The 19,173-nt window shown below is 41.7% G+C and overlaps 1 protein-coding gene across 1 annotated transcript in view; it reads right to left on the bottom strand.

The window, feature by feature from the left end:
• The window catches only part of DOK1 (docking protein 1), a 57,772-nt gene that overhangs the window by 14,743 nt on the left and 23,856 nt on the right, over window positions 1-19,173 (bottom strand). The window contains exons 3-4 of the mRNA XM_075178304.1: window positions 13,182-13,266; window positions 965-1,137 (exon numbers count right to left, since the gene is read on the bottom strand). Of these exons, the coding sequence (XP_075034405.1) occupies window positions 965-1,137; window positions 13,182-13,266 (258 nt within the window). The remainder of the gene's footprint in view (window positions 1-964; window positions 1,138-13,181; window positions 13,267-19,173) is intronic.

Here is a 19,173-nt window from a genome sequence, read left to right as displayed (position 1 = left end):
ACATAACCCCACATACACTCACCTTGTCCTTCTATCCACCTAATCCACTACTCATATAACCCACATACACTCACCTTGTCCTTCTATCCACCTAATCCACTACTCATATAACCCACATACACTCACCTTGTCCTTCTAGTCACCTAATCCACTACTCATATAACCCACATACACTCACCTTGTCCTTCTATCCACCTAATCCACTACTCATATAACCCACATACACTCACCTTGTCCTTCTATCCATCTAATCCACTACTCATATATCCCCACATACACTCACGTTGTCCTTCTATCCATCTAATCCACTGCTCATATAACCCACATACACTTACCTTGTCCTTCTATCCACCTAATCCACTACTCACATAACCCCACATACACTCACCTTGTCCTTCTATCCACCTAATCCACTACTCATATAACCCACATACACTCACCTTGTCCTTCTATCCACCTAATCCACTACTCATATAACCCACATACACTTACCTTGTCCTTCTATCCACCTAATCCACTACTCACATAACCCCACATACACTCACCTTGTCCTTCTATCCACCTAATCCACTACTCATATAACCCACATACACTCACCTTGTCCTTCTATCCACCTAATCCACTACTCATATAACCCACATACACTCACCTTTCCTTCTATCCATCTAATCCACTACTCATATAACCCCACATACACTCACCTTGACCTTCTATCCACCTAATCCACTGCTCATATAACCCACATACACTTACCTTGTCCTTCTATCCACCTAATCCACTACTCATATAACCCCACATACACTCACCTTTCCTTCTATCCATCTAATCCACTACTCATATAACCCCACATACACTCACCTTGTCCTTCTATCCACCTAATCCACTACTCATATATCCCCACATACACTTACGTTGTCCTTCTATCCATCTAATCCACTGCTCATATAACCCCACATACACTCACCTTGTCTCTTCCATATCTCCGCAGTAGTTTGTATGGCCAGGAGTACAGGGTGTCTTTTGTGTTGGGATCTTTCAGTATAAGACAATCAGCTTCAGCTCTCAGTAAGTAAGAACCTCGCAAAGAGCAACGCTCTGCAGCTTCTGTTCTTTGTACTGTGACCCGGAACTCCGACACTGCAGCAGAATGAGAACACAATCCAATGAGAAATGTGTCCTAATCTCACCCTGTCATCTATATATATATCATCCTCATCATCGTTTACTTGTAAGGTGCTATAAAACTCTGCAGCGATGGACAGAGATGCAAATCATCTAATGGGGAAAGGGAAGATATAATGATAGTGGATGAGAGACACAGATCTTGTGCAGGACGGAGGTGTTGAGTTGGGAGATATTTTGAGACAAGTGAGGATATGTTGGTGCAGTTTTGTTGATGGCCTTGTAGGTGAGTAGAAGAATTTTATATTGGATTTGTTGAAAATCAATGTATAAAATGACAGAGTGGCTCAGCATAGGAAGAACAATTTTCAAGGAAAATCAGTCTAGCCAGGATAAGAGTCTGATTTGGGGAAGACCAGTAAGGAGGGAATTGCAATAGTCGATGTGGGAGATGATGAGTGAATTAAAGATTTTGCAGAGAGATTTTGCATGTACGTATTCTGGAAATGTTTTTTTTAGATGAATGCAACATGATATAAATATAGAATCAATGTGGGGAACAAGGGATAGTTGTGAGTCAAGGATTACACCTAGGCAGTGAGCTTGTGGGGTGGGATTTAAGGTCATGTTGTCAAAGAAATAGAAATGTCAGACAGTAAGCTTCTATTGGGAATATTATTAATTCCTTTTTTGAAAGATTGAGTGTGAGTTGGCGAGAGGACATTCAAGATGAAGTGGCAGAAAGACAGTCAGTAATGCGTGTCGAAGTCAGCATATTGGATAAAGTCATTTCAATTCAAATCGAGCAAACTTGGTTGTCTTTGTCTGAAAAGATGCGTACGGCACGCTACGGCGTAAAAGGGCACGCTACGGCGTATAAGGGCGTACGCAGCTGCAACACGTGGCAACAACAGTATTTAGTCTTTTACATTCATTCGCACACACACGCACACTTGTAAAATAGTACACATTAATGGTAGTTGCAACACATAGTCATTTATGTCAAAATATAGTAGTATTTATGTGTAATATCATAAGTTATATGCATATCAGTAAAACATATGGTACAGGTTGAAGGAATCATATCAAGTGTGGTATCATAATACTCCTCTTAACATTTGCAACTGTCCGGGCCACTCTGCGAAGGACTCGCAGAGTGCATACACAAGTTATAAATGATAGGGAATTATGAACTATTTAAGACTAAGGAATCTTGGCGGGAAGATTGGAGCATACCCCCTGAGGAGATAACCCCCTCCTTTGGATTCTTTAGGTTGAACTAGCCAATGATTGACAACCCCTTGGACCTTACTGAAACCTGGACCAATAGAAGCAAGCTATACCATCTGCATTGTATTACTGTATTTCTGTGTGCATATAAACAGCAGCTTCACATCTAGTGTTCAGACATCTCATCCCCAGACTTCAGGATTGTATGACTGTACACTGGATCCAGAGCGCCTGCGATAAGTAACGGCTGTACTTATTATAATTTTCGCTTGAATATCTACTGCTACTTTTTGAGAATAAATCTTTGTGCGTTGGAAACACAAATCGAGATTCGACAATCGTTATTGGTTAGCGACATTACGCACTTAACACGCGAGACAACACAGATGGTGAAAGATCAGGAGAGGATAGATAGATTTGGGTATCATCCGCATAGAGATGATACTGAAATCCAAAGGAGCTTATTAGTTTTCCAAGAGAAGTAGTGTAGATAGAGAACAGCAGAGGACCTAGGACTGAGCCTTGTGGTCTCCAACTGATAAAGGAAGCGGAGCAGAGGTGGATGCAGAGAAATTAACACTGAAAGAGCGATTAGATAGGTAGGATGAGAACCAGGATAGGACAGTGCCTTCAAGACCTAGGGATTGTAGTGTTTGTATATAGATATGTGAGAGATAGATAGATAGATAGATAGATAGATACATAGATAGATAGATAGATAGATAGATACATATATAGATACATAGATAGATACATAGATAGATACATAGATAGATAGATAGATAGATAGATAGATAGATAGATAGATAGATACATAGATAGATAGATAGATAGATAGATAGATATGAGAAAGATAGATAGATAGATAGATAGATAGATATGAGATAGATAGATAGATAGATAAATATGAGATATATAGATAGATAGATAGATATGAGATAGATAGATAGATAGATAGATAGATAGATAGATAGATAGATAGATAGATATGAGATAGATAGATATGAGATAGATAGATAGATATGAGATAGATAGATAGATAGATAGATAGATAGATAGATAGACAGACAGATAGACAGATAGATATGAGATAAATAGATAGATAGACATATAGATAGATAGATAGATAGATAGATAGATAGATAGATATGAGATAGATAGATAGATATGAGATAGATAGATAGATAGATAGATAGATAGATAGATAGATATGAGATGATAGATAGATATGAGATAAATAGATAGATAGATAGATAGATAGATAGATAGATAGATAGATATGAGATAGATAGATATGAGATGATAGATAGATAGATATGAGATAGATAGATAGATAGATAGATAGATAGACAGACAGATAGATATGAGATAAATAGATAGATAGACATATAGATAGATAGATAGACAGACAGATAGATATGAGATAAATAGATAGATAGACATATAGATAGATAGATAGATACATAGATATTGTTATGAGCGGCCACTAAACCCTACCATATACTTTTTCAGCCTCTAAATCCAGAACAAGAGCATTGCTGTTCATTCTTATTTTTGAAGGACATTAAATCTATTTTCCGGCAGGTATCATCAAGGATCTATCTACCCTGGACAAAACCAACCTAGTCAGGATGGAGCCGTAGTATCAATCTTTGCTGCTTCACTAAATATCTTGAGAAAATCTTAAAACCGTGTTGAGACGAGATATAATAATAATATAATAATAATAATAATAATATAGGTTAGCACATATTGTTGGATTCTTACCATGCTAGGGATCATGATAAGCTCTAGTCTACAATACTGTATCAGGAGGCTGTCAGGGCCAGGAGCAGCATAAGGATACAAAGTTTAGGAAGATAATAAGTGATAAGATAAGAATCGATGGCCCAACATGTTTCCCCGGCTAAGGGTGGGGTCTGGAAAATTACAAAGCGCTGAGTAGAACTTCCAAATTTGGTTTCCAATATTGCTGCGATGAAATACAAGATGACGGGCGAGTTTTTGGGGGCTGTCTGCCAAATATTAGCCCAGGGGGGTAAGCCTTACCAGCCTGCATTTATTTGTTAAAGCAAATAAATGCAGGAAGCCCAGTGCCCCGGCCCAAGGTATCCCGCTATGGGACCAAGTTATCCCGCTATCGGACCAAGGTATCCCACTATGGGCCCAAGTTATCCTGCTATAGGGCCCAAGTTATCCCGCTATGGGCCCAAGTTATCCCGCTATGGGACCAAGGTATCCCGCTATGGGACCAAGTTATCCCGCTATCGGACCAAGGTATCCCACTATGGGCCCAAGTTATCCTGCTATAGGGCCCAAGTTATCCCGCTATGGGCCCAAGTTATCCCGCTATGGGACCAAGGTATCCCGCTATCGGACCAAGGTATCCCGCTATGGAGCCAAGGTATCCCGATATGGGACCAAGTTATCCCGCTATGGGATCAAGGTATCCCGCTATGGGACCAAGGTATCCCGCTATGGACCCAAGGTATCCCGCTATCGGACCAAGGTATCCCGCTATGGGACCAAGTTATCCCGCTATGGGACCAAGGTATCCCGCTATGGGACCAAGGTATCCCGCTATGGGACCAAGGTATCCCGCTATGGAGCCAAGGTATCCCGCTATGGGACCAAGGTATCCCGCTATGGAGCCAAGGTATCCCGCTATGGAGCCAAGGTATCCCGCTATGGGACCAAGTTATCCCGCTATGGGACCAAGGTATCCCGCTATGGGCCCAAGGTATCCCGCTATCTGACCAAGGTATCCCGCTATGGGACCAAGTTATCCCGCTATCGGACCAAGGAATCCCGCTATGGGACCAAGGTATCCCGCTATGGGACCAAGGTATCCCGCTATGGGACCAAGGTATCCCGCTATGGAGCCAAGGTATCCCGCTATGGGACCAAGTTATCCCGCTATGGGACCAAGGTATCCCGCTATGGGACCAAGGTATCCCGCTATGGGACCAAGTTATCCCGCTATCGGACCAAGGTATCCTGCTATGGGACCAAGGTATCCCGCTATGGGACCAAGGTATCCCGCTATGGGACCAAGGTATCCCGCTATGGGACCAAGGTATCCCGCTATGGGCCCAAGATATCCCGCTATGGGCCCAAGGTATCGCACTATGGGAAACTAATCAGGCTCTGAAAGGATTCGTTATTACCATAAATTAGTGCTAGTAACACAATCTAACAGACTAAAACGTAATTGATTTAACAAGCTGGGATTAACTGATGGGGAGATCCTATTGGACCAGATGGGTATTTAAGGAAGGAGATCCCCCTGTTAGTTTTACATCTATGAGGAAACCACCTATAGATTAAGTGGAGAAACACGTAAGATTTGTTACCTATATTGATGACGTGGAGACATCTCCTCAGGTAACTGGAAGGTATCTACAAGTCCGGATGAGCTAAGAGATCGACGCCTGGGGAAGGATAACATCACGGAGGGTGCGGGTGGAAACTGCTGATCTCTGCCTGTTATACAGACCACTGAACTCCAGGGGGGTAAATGTATCAAGCTGCCAGTTTCCTGCAGGTTTGAGAAGTGGAGATGTTGCCTATAGCAACCAATTAGATTCTAGTTATCATTTATTTAGTACATTCTATCAAATGATAGCTAGAACTGAGAAGAGTTGGCTGTTAAGTGACTCTACACTCCCGAGTCCTGTATTCACACCGTGTGCACCATCGGTATCTCAACTTTTACAGTCATTAACATTGGATCAGATGTTTATTCAAATTACTTATGGTGGATTGATGTTTTTTTTAATTACATTATATGTAGAATTATTTTCTGTGTATGTTTTAGATGTGGATAAATGTGGATAAATCATCCAGTATGGTTTAATATCATTTGGTTGGCTAGTTTTGAAATGTAGGTAGAGAATATGCAACTTCTTTGTGCTCTAAATAACACTATGGGACCGGCCCGCGGGCAGATGCCCCCTGTCCAGCCAGCCCCTGGGAGTTTTTAATTACGATGATCCAAAGTCCTAACCATTTATGTCTATGCAGAGGGTCCACATACAAATCTGTTGGAACCACTTAAGTGCTTTGGCTGCTTGTTCTGACAGGACAGCGTTCAAATGACCCTGAATGGCTAGAATTTGTTTATGTAAGGAACAGTCTCCTACTGAGGAACAGATGTCTCAGGATTCACAAGACGCACCTAAAAGGGTGAAACTTTCACCATCATTCATAACTTAATGCATGAGGTCAAAAAAGTAATTTGTAGAGCTCTAGAGGATTTTACAAATGACCTTACAGCTGTGGGAATCGGTACAGATGCACTAGAAGCAAAGAGAGATGGAACTAACGAACTTAAACAGGCAATGGGTCGAGAACTTACCACTGTGCTCGGACACAGAAATCATTAAAGAATCAAATCTATACAGGAATCTGTAGACGCCCAGTCACTGGCACAAGGCCTCCACTGCCATTTCCTCCAAATTTTACTGGGTACAAGCAACAATGAGCTTCAACTTGACATAGTGCACAAAGCCCTTAACCCCCAGGCTGAAGCCGACAAAACACCCAGAGTTGTGATTCTTCGTTTTCACTATTACAAAGTAAAAGAACTACCAGGAATCACTCTATAATTATATATGTTGGATTGAATTTACAAGGAATGACTTAGCACCCACTAACAACTTTCTGAAACACTACATTACCACAAATACAGATATAGATGAGGCCCTCTCCTTTCAAGTGTTCTCAAGGCAGACTACTAGCTGAGGTTACACTAACTAGCTCTGGGGAGCCTATAATATGCTGTGATGAAGGTTTACCATTCTGTAATCTTATCGATACAGTCGGTTTTATTGGTTGACAGTTACTTTGCCACAGGGTATTTTTCTTTCTTAAGCTGGGTACACACTACACAGTTTTCATCCAATAGTCGGCTAAATCAGCCGACATACGAACGCTCGTTCAAAAGTCGGGTCAGTGTGTGCAGTGACACGATGGTCGAAAGTCTGCCCAAATGGACGATTGTCGCCTCATTTGGTTGGTCGTACCGTTTAATATTTTCATTCCAATCTTGTTTCCGTTGTGTAGTGTGTATAAACTTCCGACCGATCCACAACAGTGAGTACGAAATTAGTCATTGCTCATGACAACATGGCTGTAAAAAGTCGCTAAAGGGACGTCCGCTCTTCCCTTTATCGTCCTAAACAAGGCTGTGTGTATGCAGTCCATGGACCGAGCGATCCGGCCATCGGTCGCATGTAAAATCACTCGGCATAAAAAGTTGGTGGAAATTTCTGTAGTGTGTACCCAGCTTAAGCGGGTTTCTCTCACAAAGTGTTTGGAAATGTACAGTTAAACAACACAGGTCAACAAACATTGGACAACATCTGAACACTTCTAGGAATAAGCTACATCTGCTGCAGCCCAACTCTGCTACTTCTCTAACTACACCCAACATTGCAAATAGGTATTTCTTTTAACTCTCTTAACTCTGTGGCTTTTACTCTTAAATCACAATGTTTAACCATACTTGCCAACTCTCCCGGAATATCTGGGAGACTCACGAAATCTGGGTCAGTCTCCCGGACTCCCGGGAAAGAGGGAAATTCTCCCAATTCCCGACAGGCTGTGGAGAAGTTAATGGAGGGGGCGGGGCTTATAGGCGTCATGGACGCGTCATTGTGGCGCGATTATTCGAGCCCCACCCCCACACACCCACCTGCCCCCTGGACCTCCCGGGAAACAAGCTGAAAATGTTGGCAACTATGTCTTTAACACATTGCTTTTACTACTCTCCTTTCATGGCTTTATCTTTAGGATTATATCATCCTTCACCCTTTCTACAACACACATATCTGTCCACATTGTCCCTTTATTACTTCCCTCACCTCTACTTAACACTCATAAACTTTTGTCCTATTTATTATCACTAACAGGAACAGCCTCATCCTCTCACCAGAAAATGAAAGGTCACACACTTTACAATCCTCTTACCTATCTTTCTCTCTCTCTCTGCTTCTGTTAGCTGGTGATATATCACCTAGTCCAGGTCCCTCACACTCCTCTAATACAAACCTCAAACACATCACCTATCTCCGTCTCTTCCAAAGTCCTTTAAATGTGCCCTTTGGAATGCACGTTCTGTTTGTAACAAACTTACCTCCGTACATGATCTCTTCCTCTCAAACAACCTCAACCTTCTAACAATAACAGAAACATGGCTCATGCATTCAGACACTGCCTCACCTGCAGCCCTTTCACATGGTGGCCTCCATCTCACCCACACCCCCAGACCAGGAGGCAGACAAGGAGGGGGGTTGGACTACTTCTCTCCCCACAGTGCACATTCACAGTTCTACCAAGTGTCCCATCACTCACATTCACATCTTTTGAAGTACATGCTGTTAGGATTTTAATCTGTTCTCTATGCGTTTTGCTGTGATCTATCGCCCCCCTGGTGTGCATCAACTATTTCTTGAGGATTTCTCTGCATGGCTCCCTCAAATCTTATCTACTGATATCCCCACCATCATCATGGGTGATTTCAACATCCCTATTGCTAATCCACGTTCCAATGCTGCTTCCAAACTACTCTCTATGACTTTCTCCCTCGGCCTCTCCCAGTGGGTTGAATCCTCTACTCATCAGGATGGCCACTGCCTTGATCTTTTTTTCTCTAGACTATGCTCAGTTTCTGATTTCCTTAACACTCCTTTCCCTCTCACAGATCACCACCTTAACAGCTACATGCTCACCCCCACTAGTTTAACCCCTCTGTTGTCAAACTCTATCAAACCTCCTCATACGCGCAGAAATCCTAACTATTAATTTTCAACAGTTATCCACCTCTCTCCAACACCTCAACACCTTCTCTCCTCGATTTCTAGATTCACTCCTGATATAGCAGTACCTTATTTACACCAAACCCTAGCAACTGCCCTTGATCAAATGGCTCCAGCGAATATTCATACTACACATCGACTTCGATGTCAGCAGTGGCACACTAAAGTAACATGAACTCTACAAAAACGTTCTCGTAAAGCAGAACATCACTGGTGTAAACCTTGCACCTCTAATGATTTCAGCGCATTTACTGCTATCTACCACTCCTATCGAAGTGCTCTGGACACTGCTAAACAAGCATACTTCCAATCTACCATGTATGCTCAGGCTTCTAACCCCAAATGCCTTTTTAACACAATTAAATCTCTTCTCAATCATCTCATTCCAAACCCTCTGACTACCATCAGTGCCCAGGATCTTGCTTCTTACTTCAAGGACAAGATTGATAAGATCAGACTTGAAATGGTATCATCTCCCTCGATTAGAAATCAGCTCAATTCCTTCCCAGCATCCTCTGACACCCTCTCTTCATTTGACCCCACAAATGAAGATGAATTATCTACTCTCTTCTTATCTTCATACTTTACCTCCTGTTCTCTTGATCCCATTCCCTCACAAATTGATAGGTCCTTGTCTCATGTGCTCATTCCACCTCTAAGTAAAATCTGTAATCTCTATCTCTATACTGGTATCTTCCCATCATTATAAAAGCACGCAGTGATTACTCCTATTCTGAAAACACAAAATTCTGACCTAAGCTGTCTCTCAAATTACTGCCCCATCTCTCAGCTCCCGTGCCCCTCCAAGCTTCTCTAGAGAATTGCCTACACTTGCCTCACACATGCAGTCAGACTTTTGTTCTCAACACTCCATAGAGACTGTGTTGACCAAGGTTTTAAATTATCTGATCACAGCTAGAACTAAAGGTGATTACTCTCTTCTAATTCTCCTGGATCTCTCTGCTGCATTTGACATTGTTGACCACTCTCTCCTCATACAGACAATATAATCCCTAGGTCTTCAAGACACTGTCCTATCCTGGTTCTCATCCTATCTATCTAAATGCTCTTTCAATGTTAATTTCTCTGGATCCACCTCTGCTCCGCTTCCTTTATCAGTTGGAGACTACAAGGCTCAGTCCTAGGTCCTCTGCTATTCTCTATCTACACCACTTCTCTTGGAAAACTAATAAGCTCCTTTGGATTTCAGTATCATCTCTATGCGGATGATACATAAATCTATCTATCCTCTCCTGATCTCTCACCATCTATGTTATCTCGCGTTACTGACTTCTTCCATTTGATCTTGGATGTATTCTCGCCAACTCAAATTCAATCTTACAAAAACAAAATTTATAATATTACCACCCACCAAAAGAAGTTACCTATCTGACATTTCTATTCATGACCATAAATCCCACCCCGCAAACTCGCTGCCTAGTTGTGATCCTTGACTCAGAACTATTCTTTGATCTCCATATCTAAATCATGTTACATCTAAAATCATTTTGCAGAATACGCACATATCTTATGTTGAAGTCGTATAATTGGATGAAAGAAAGTATATTGATTAATATTGTTTTACCGTGCGATTGCGATCAGTACGCCACGTGTTACATGTCATGGCGCAATTGCACGATAAAATACGCACGCATACACTCGCACTCTCACATTCATTTATTTATATATTTCATATTCATAATGGTTCCATTCCACAGTCGTTTATGAGCAAATGGTATTTGGTTTATAGTTATATATATTATAAGGTTATATGTACACTTTAGTGATATTTAAGGTTCAGGTTACAGGAAATATGTCATGTTTAGTATCATTTTAATCCCCTATTTATCCGCAGTTGTCCGGTTCATTCGCTGAAGGGATCGCACATTGCATACTCTAGTTAGTGATATTAGGGAATACATGTTTAAAATTATACTGTCTGTGTACTCCCGCATTGACTTTTGCAGTCCACTCCTTACTGGTCTAACCAAAATCAGACTCAAACCCATACGATCTGTTTTGCACCCAGCGGCTAGATTTATTTTCCTTTCAAATCGTTTTTCATCTGTTGAACCACTCTGTCAGTCTCTACATTGTTTGTCTGTATTTTTCCAAATCCAATAAAAAAAATATTCTACTAACCTACAGGGCCATCAACAAAACTGCACCAACATACATCTCCTCATTTGTGTCAAAATATCTCCCAACTGGAAACCTACATTCTGTACAAAATCTGCGTCTCTCTTACACTCTCATCACATCCTCCCATTCTGGGTTACAGGACTTTTTTCGGGCTGCACCCACTTCAAAGAATTCTCTCCCTCGCACAGTAAGACTCTCCTCTGGTCTTCAAACCTTCAAGCGTTCTCTGAAAACCCACCTCTTCAGACAAGCTTATAATATGCCCCAACCATCCTCTTAACCTTACTAGGTTACTCTATTACCACCCTTTACACAATTCACACGAGACAACAACCTGCTGACCCGCTGACCAACATTGCTGTGTGACTGGATCATATAGCATAAAAATCACTTTTTACCTTTGCAATCTGGCTAGACCAAAATGCAATATTTAGACTTTACCTCATGTATCTAACTCCTATTGTCCCATAGATTGTAAGCTTGTGATTAGTGCACTCTTACCTCTCTGTCTGTATCACCCAGTATTGTTTTATTACTGTGTCCCCAATTGTAAAGCGCTACGGAATTTGCTGGTGCTATATTGATGATAATGATTAATAATGGAACAGCAAGTCATTTGGGAAATCACAGATTGAGGTAAATTTGGTAAACTTTAAATTGTGTTAAATACAAGATTAGAGAATATATTGCATCCTGATTCTAAAAATTGAATGTGATATCTCAGACTCTGTGGGATGGATTACCCCCTGCCAACATGTGTGTCAGAAACTGTATAAAAAGAGCTGTATTTTGTATTTCAACTGGTGTATATCATCTGTACTTCTGGATGATCACTAGTACCTCTAACTAGTGTGTAACTATTCTTATAAGGACCATTTCTGAGCAATAAACATCACTGCTTCAAGATTCTGATTTGACGCCTATATACCTGATGTAATTCCTGTGACCTACAGATTAGACCACTCTAATTTGTTATCTGGTTGTCCTAAGGCTTGGGACCAAGCATCTAGTACCAACGCTTTGCCCACTACCTGCCCAGGTACCCAGCAAGCGGGTGCACTAGCAGCGAGAGTTACCAAGAAAGAAGTGGTTCCAGGTGCTGGTGAAAGAGCCTGGTGGTAGCAGCATAGCGCCCCTTTAGCGTTTAGAGGAGGTGCATTTGGGATGAAGAAAGGAGCAGTGGTAAGGCAGTCCAGGTACTCTGTGGTCGAGGGGCTGTGAGCTCCTTTTATCAGACAATAGACATGTAAGTAAATTCTTGATGATTGGCTTCTTTACATTTCATGACCTGTGATTGCTCTGATTCTCTAGTCAGTGTCAATCATTCCGAGAATTTTTGTAATTTGGGACCAATTTGTAAATTAGTTTGGCAGCAGCAAATCTATGAAATTCGGGCAAATCTATTCATCCATCTCTACTGTACATTATAAGATATATTGTTGTGTGTGCTGGACTTTCTCCACTCTTTATGGATATAGTCTACACTAGGTCCTGAATAACCCACTTCATGATTATACCGGCGATGTCCAATTCCAACACCAACACATACTCAACTGAATTAATGACCTATAAGATATGTTGCAGGTTTTACTTTGGGGGGTTGTAAATTAGATTACCAGGCTTTTTATATAAAAAAAATCAACACTGACAAACGCTCTGCTAGTCTGGGTATTATAAGTCTTCCACAAAGAGGTTTTTTTATTGATGTCTCGTTACAATCTAATTGAACTTACACAAGTTACTTTTTTTCTCCTCAAGTCCTAAAGAAGAAATGTAAAAGTTCATCTAGACATAATTTTGGAGTCTAGAAGATTTTAGTGTGAACTAATACTCATAATACATCTTTCTAGGCCCCTGAGAATCTCTCACCTTCTTCCCGAGAGAAATAGATGCTGTTCACTGCCATCTCCAGGGACTCACAATCACTGGTCTCCGGAGCCTCATTGACCTTTCCCTGGGGGTAATCAGAGAAACTAGATTACTCATAGAAACACATAAATACTACGAAGTACCATCTATATAACAAACTAATATCTCTGTGTCCAATCAGTGTGATCGGCTGATAAATGCACAACCAGATCGTGTTCATTGTTCATTCCTTTATATGTGAGAAGAACGTGGAAAATCTAATTTTTATTATTCTCCACATACATTCAACAACGTTCCTCATACACAAGAAATTTTGCTCTCTGACTTTATAAACAATATTTGTGCTTTTAATTAAAATGAAGATAATCTAGTCAATTTACACCCAAGTACCCAGAAAACAAAGACTATAATATATGAGTGTGTGTATCTTGGATTTATCCAAAAAGTGAAAATTGCATTGTTAAATGGACATCAACACAGATTATATACCAAATATAACCACATGCTATAAAGAATAATCTTGATATGAGAGAAACATTGTCTGACTTCTGCATTGTATATCCGCTACTCATCAGGATGGCCACTGTCTTGATCTTGTTTTCTCTAGACTATGCTCAGTTTCTCATTTCCTTAACACTCCTTTCCCCCTCTCGGATCATCACCTTATTAGCTACTCGCTCACCCCCAGTTCTTTACCCTCCCTAGTGTCAAACTCTTCCAAGCCTCCTCACAACTGCAGGAATTTCAACTCTATTGATTTTCAACAGTTTTCCACCTCTCTGCAACACCTTCTCTCCCCAATTTCTACATTCTCCTCCCCTGATCGGGCAGCACCCCATTTTCATCATACCCTAGTAACTGCCCTGGGTCAAGTGGCTCCAGCGGCACTACATACTTCGCGTAGAATTCGCTGCCAACCGGGGCACACAACAGTAACACGAACTCTACAAAAACTTTCTCGTAATGCAGAACGTCACTGGCGTAAATCTTGTGCCTCTAATGATTTCATCACATATACTGATATCTACCACTCCTATAGAAATGCTCTGGACACTGCTAAACAAACCTACTTCCAATCTCTCATCTATGCTCAGGCTTCTAATCCCAAACGCCTCTTTAACACATTTAACTCTCTTCTGAATCATCCTGCCCCAAATCCTCCAACTAACATCAGTGCACAGGATCGTGCTTCTTATTTCAAGGACAAAATTGATAAGATCAGGCTTGAAATGGTATCATCTCACTTGACAAGCAATCGGCTCAATTCCTTTGTAGCATCCTCTGACACTCTCTCTTCATTTGATCCCACAAATGAGGAAGTTTCTGCTCTCTTCTCATCTTCCTACTCTACCTGCTGTCCTCTTGATCCCATTCCCTCACAAATTGGTATGTCCCTGTCTCCTGTGCTCATTCCCCCTCTAACTAAAATCTGTAATCTATCTCTTTCTACTGGTATTTTTCCATCACTATTCAAGCATGCAGTGATTACTCCCATTTTAAAAAACAGAATTCTGATCCTAACTCTCTCGTAAATTATCGCCCATCTCCCAGTTCCCATGTCCCTCCAAGCTTCTCGAGAGCATTGCCTACACTCACCTCACACAGTTTCTTACAGCAAACAACCTATTGGATCCTCTTCCGTCAGGCTTTCGCTCTCAACACTCCACAGAGACTGCACTGACCAAGGTTGTCAATGATTTGATCACAGCAAAAAATAATAACCAATACTCTCTTCTAATTCTCCTGGATCTCTCTGCTGCATTTGACACTGTTGACCACTCTCTCCTCATACAAACGCTACAATCCCTAGGTCTTGAAGGCACTGTCCTATCCTGGTTCTTATCCTACCTATCTAATCGCTCTTTCAGTGTTAATTTCTCTGGATCCACCTCTGCTCCGCTTCTTTTATCAGTTGGAGACCACAAGGCTCCGTCCTAGGTCCTCTGCTATTCTCTATCTACACCACTTCTCTTGGAAAATTAATAAGCTCCTTTGGATTTCAGTATCATCTCTATGCGGATGATACACAAATTTATCTATCCTCTCCTGATCTTTCACCATCTGTGTTGTCTCGCGTTACTGACTGTCTTTCTGCCATTTCATCTTGGATGTCTTCTCGTCAACTCAAGCTCAATCTTTCTAAAACTGAATTAATAATATTCCCACCCAAAAACAGAAGCTTCCTGCCTGACATTTCTATTTCTGTTGATAACATGACTATAAATCCCACCTGCAAGCTCGTTGCCTAGGTGTAATCCTTGATTCACAACTGTCATTTATTCCCCACATCAACTCTATATCTAAATCATGTTACATACACCTAAAGAACATTTCCAGAATACGCACATATCTGACACAAGACACCGCAAAAACATTAATTCATGCACTCATCATCTCCCGCATCGACTATTGCAATTCCCTCCTTACTGGTCTTCCCAAAGTCAGACTTGAACCCCTACAATCTATTTTGCACGCAGCGGCAAGACTGATTTTCCTTACTAACCGTTATTCCTCTGCTGAGCCACTCAGTCTGTCTCTACACTGGTTAACTGTATTTCAACGAATCCAATATAAAATTCTTCTACTAACATACAAGGCCATCAACAAAATTGCACCGACATACATCTCCTCACTTATCTCAAAATATCTCCCTACTCGACACCTCCGTTCTGCACAAGATCTACGTCTCTCCTCCACTCTCATCACATCCTCCCATTCTCGGTTACAGGATTTTTTCCGGGCTGCACCCAATTTATGGAATTCCCTCCCACGCACAATAAGACTTTCCTCTAGTCTTCAAACCTTTAAGCGTTCACTGAAAACCCACCTCTTCAGACAAGGTTATGATATTCCTCAACCACCATCTTAATTTCCCTAGATTACCCTATTACCATCCTCTACACAGCTAATGCAAGACAACAACCCTCTGACCAACACTGCAACACACACAGCCCACTCAGTACTTTTACCTTTGCATTCTAGCTGGTCCATTGTGCAATATGATGTAGCACATGCCCTTGTGTTTCTAACTCCCATTGTCCTATAGATTGTAAGCTTGCGAGCAGGGTTCTCTTACCTCTCTGTCTGTATGTATTACCCAGTATTGTCTTATCAATGTTTGTTCCCAATTGTAAAGCGCTAAGGAATTTGCTGGCGCTATATAAACAAATGATGTTGATGATATATACACATAGGAGCTATGTGATTGGGGATTGTATATGTTACTATTTTAAATATCCCATCCCTTGTGGGCAACTTCCACTTTGTGTATTATTATTACTGTATGGGATTAGCAGCGGACTGGGATTGCTGATCCTTGTAGTGAAGGACTCAGGGCACCTCCATGAAAAAGCACAGAATATATGAGTGTTTATTTTAGTCTTTTACTGTATAAAGAGGACTGAATTCACATAACCCTAAACCTGTCATGTTTATAAATGTGGTTTATATATTCGTTGTTTTTTTTGCCATGTTCTGTTTATTCTATTAACTTGTACATACTAAGTACTAACGGTATATGGGTGTATCTCTGGACACAGTAAACAATGGGTTACAATGAATACAGCTTCCAGTATTCGGTGTTTCCCCGGTGACAGTATATCCTACACAGGTTTGGTCCATCATTGGGGCAATGTCCCTCACTAGCCCACAGAAGGAAGAAGACCCCCCTGGTGTGTACCAGGAGGGCCAGGAGCAGCTGGGCATGTGCCCACCGGGCCGGACAATTAAACCCTATTTTGGGCCGACCGGTGGTCAATGTGGTGGACTTCCTACGCCGGCCGGACATAGCGGCCACATCGCATGCTACTCAATGCCGCATTATTCATTAATAGAATATTGTACAAGCTGTAGTCTATTAATGATGCAGCTGAATTGAGTAATATGCCCAGGCCTGCATCACTCTATTATCTGGGCTAAAGGACTCCTCCCCTAGTCTACGGCAGCACCAGATTACTGTGGGACAGGGGAGTTACAAGTATTTCAAATATTTATCATTATGCAAAGTATTGACTAATAAAAGGTGCAGGTACTTGTACGAGTGAATATACAGCACACTCGCATTTGCATGAAACATTTTACATTGTTGCAGTCCATGGATTTTCTTGAATGAGCATGTGAACATTTTTCCAGTTTCAAATACATATTTATACATGTATACACTTTGTTGATGTTCCTTTCTTACTGCAAGATGAATTTTTAAAGCTGCGCTAACACCTTAAAAGGTGAACATTTTGTTCACTGCTTTAAAATGGCTGCAGATGGGTGTGAAAGGCGGAGCGAGGAGAGGACCAGAAGCTACAGATAAATAGCTGCAATGTTCATGGTTCTGCTCCTCTCACTCCCTTTACAGCATCACACACATCCAGTTTTCATCCAGGAAAACCTCACTAGCTCTGGGAAATATCTTGTGCACTAAGCACCCCAGGGCTGTGGGGAGGGGGTGCTCCTATAATGGTCTTCGTGGTGATGCAGCTTTAAAGCTACATAATCATTCATTAGTGGATTCCATACAAGATGCAGAAATTGTAGATCAAGCAACTAACTTACAGAACAGATGACGGAGGTCTTTACCTATAGCAGCCACCTTTCCCTTAGAGCTTTATGTGTCACAAGTACTCGGATGCCCCCAGGACTTAACTCCTAGCCTAGTGCAAGTTCGTTAACAACACCGCAGCGGCAGGAACGGAGGAGGCTGAGTAGATGGTAACGAATGGTCACACGTAAGTCAGGGTAGGGGGTCACAAGCGAGTAGAATGGTCCAATAACACGCCAAAAGGTCAGGGTCACAGACAAACAGCGGAGTCCAAGATTCAGGCCAAAGGGTCAGGGTCACGGACAACAGACAAGGTCCAAGGTACAGGCAGAGGGTCACAACAGTAGGTCCAATAGAAAAACGGGCAGAGTATCCACAGGGACTGGGACAAACAGGAACAGCACAGGGGCAGGACAAGAGCAGACAAAATCTATGCTATTACCGGCAGGGAGGCTAAGCCCTCCCTGCCTTAAATACTAATGGTAACCAATCAGGGCTTTGCCCTGAATCATCCCCAGACACCAGTTAATAAATTAATTAGCTGCTTAATCAGCCCGCAGGCTGTAGCGAGCGCACCCGGCTGCTCTGATGCCAGATAACAATTACTTTCGGCGTCTGCCCGTTGCCCTGGCAACAGCCGGGCCGAGAACCCGGAAGTGACGTCCCGTTTGTCATGGAGATGGCCGGGATGCCAGGGAGAGGGACAGTGAGTCGCGGTGGTGCCCGCGGCTCCTAACATTAGGTATGTGAAGAAAGAAGAGATACAAGAAGGACTAATTTCTGTAATTTCTATCCTTGAACCTTTTTGGCATCCTGAATCCTTTGCACCTCGAACTCTGTTTGCCCATCAAGTGATACTGGAGACGGTTTGACAGTGGATCTGGGTTTAAAAATTTCAGCTTGATAAACCATCTTACTTAGCGAACAATGAACAATTGTTGGAATCCTTTAAGGACGAGGTAGATCCAGCTGAAAACACACAGAATTTATACTGTTAAATATTCTAAACCAGCCAAGAAATTTAGGCTCAAATTTGGCTGTTAGCTGTTTGAGTCTAATATTTTGGTAGACAACCAAACCATGTCCCCAACTTTAAAATTACACCCTATGAGGTGAATAAAATGTTACTGCATCACAGCACGAGAAACAGGGCTGCACTATTCTCCAGATGTGTTTGAGACGTACATTTGTTCCCTTGATACCAACACCCTCTGTGGCCAAGATATCAGCAAAAGATCAGACACAAAATAACAGGGTTGGAAGTGTTATTAGGGCCATTTATTGTGAGGGTGAGAAACATAACATATGAGGTAATTTATTAATACCTGGTTAACGCTTTGGCTGTTGGTTTAAGGATGGCAGATGAAACGTTTACAACGAGCATAGAACAAAATATCCTCCAAAATCTTGCATTGAATTGAGAACCTCCGTCTGAGACAATGTTAGACGGATTCCATG

This window comes from Mixophyes fleayi, chromosome 1, assembly GCF_038048845.1.
Source record: "Mixophyes fleayi isolate aMixFle1 chromosome 1, aMixFle1.hap1, whole genome shotgun sequence".
Lineage (NCBI taxonomy): Eukaryota > Metazoa > Chordata > Amphibia > Anura > Limnodynastidae > Mixophyes > Mixophyes fleayi.
Note: the sequence above shows the minus strand (reverse complement) of the source record. Positions and strands in the feature narration are given on the sequence as shown.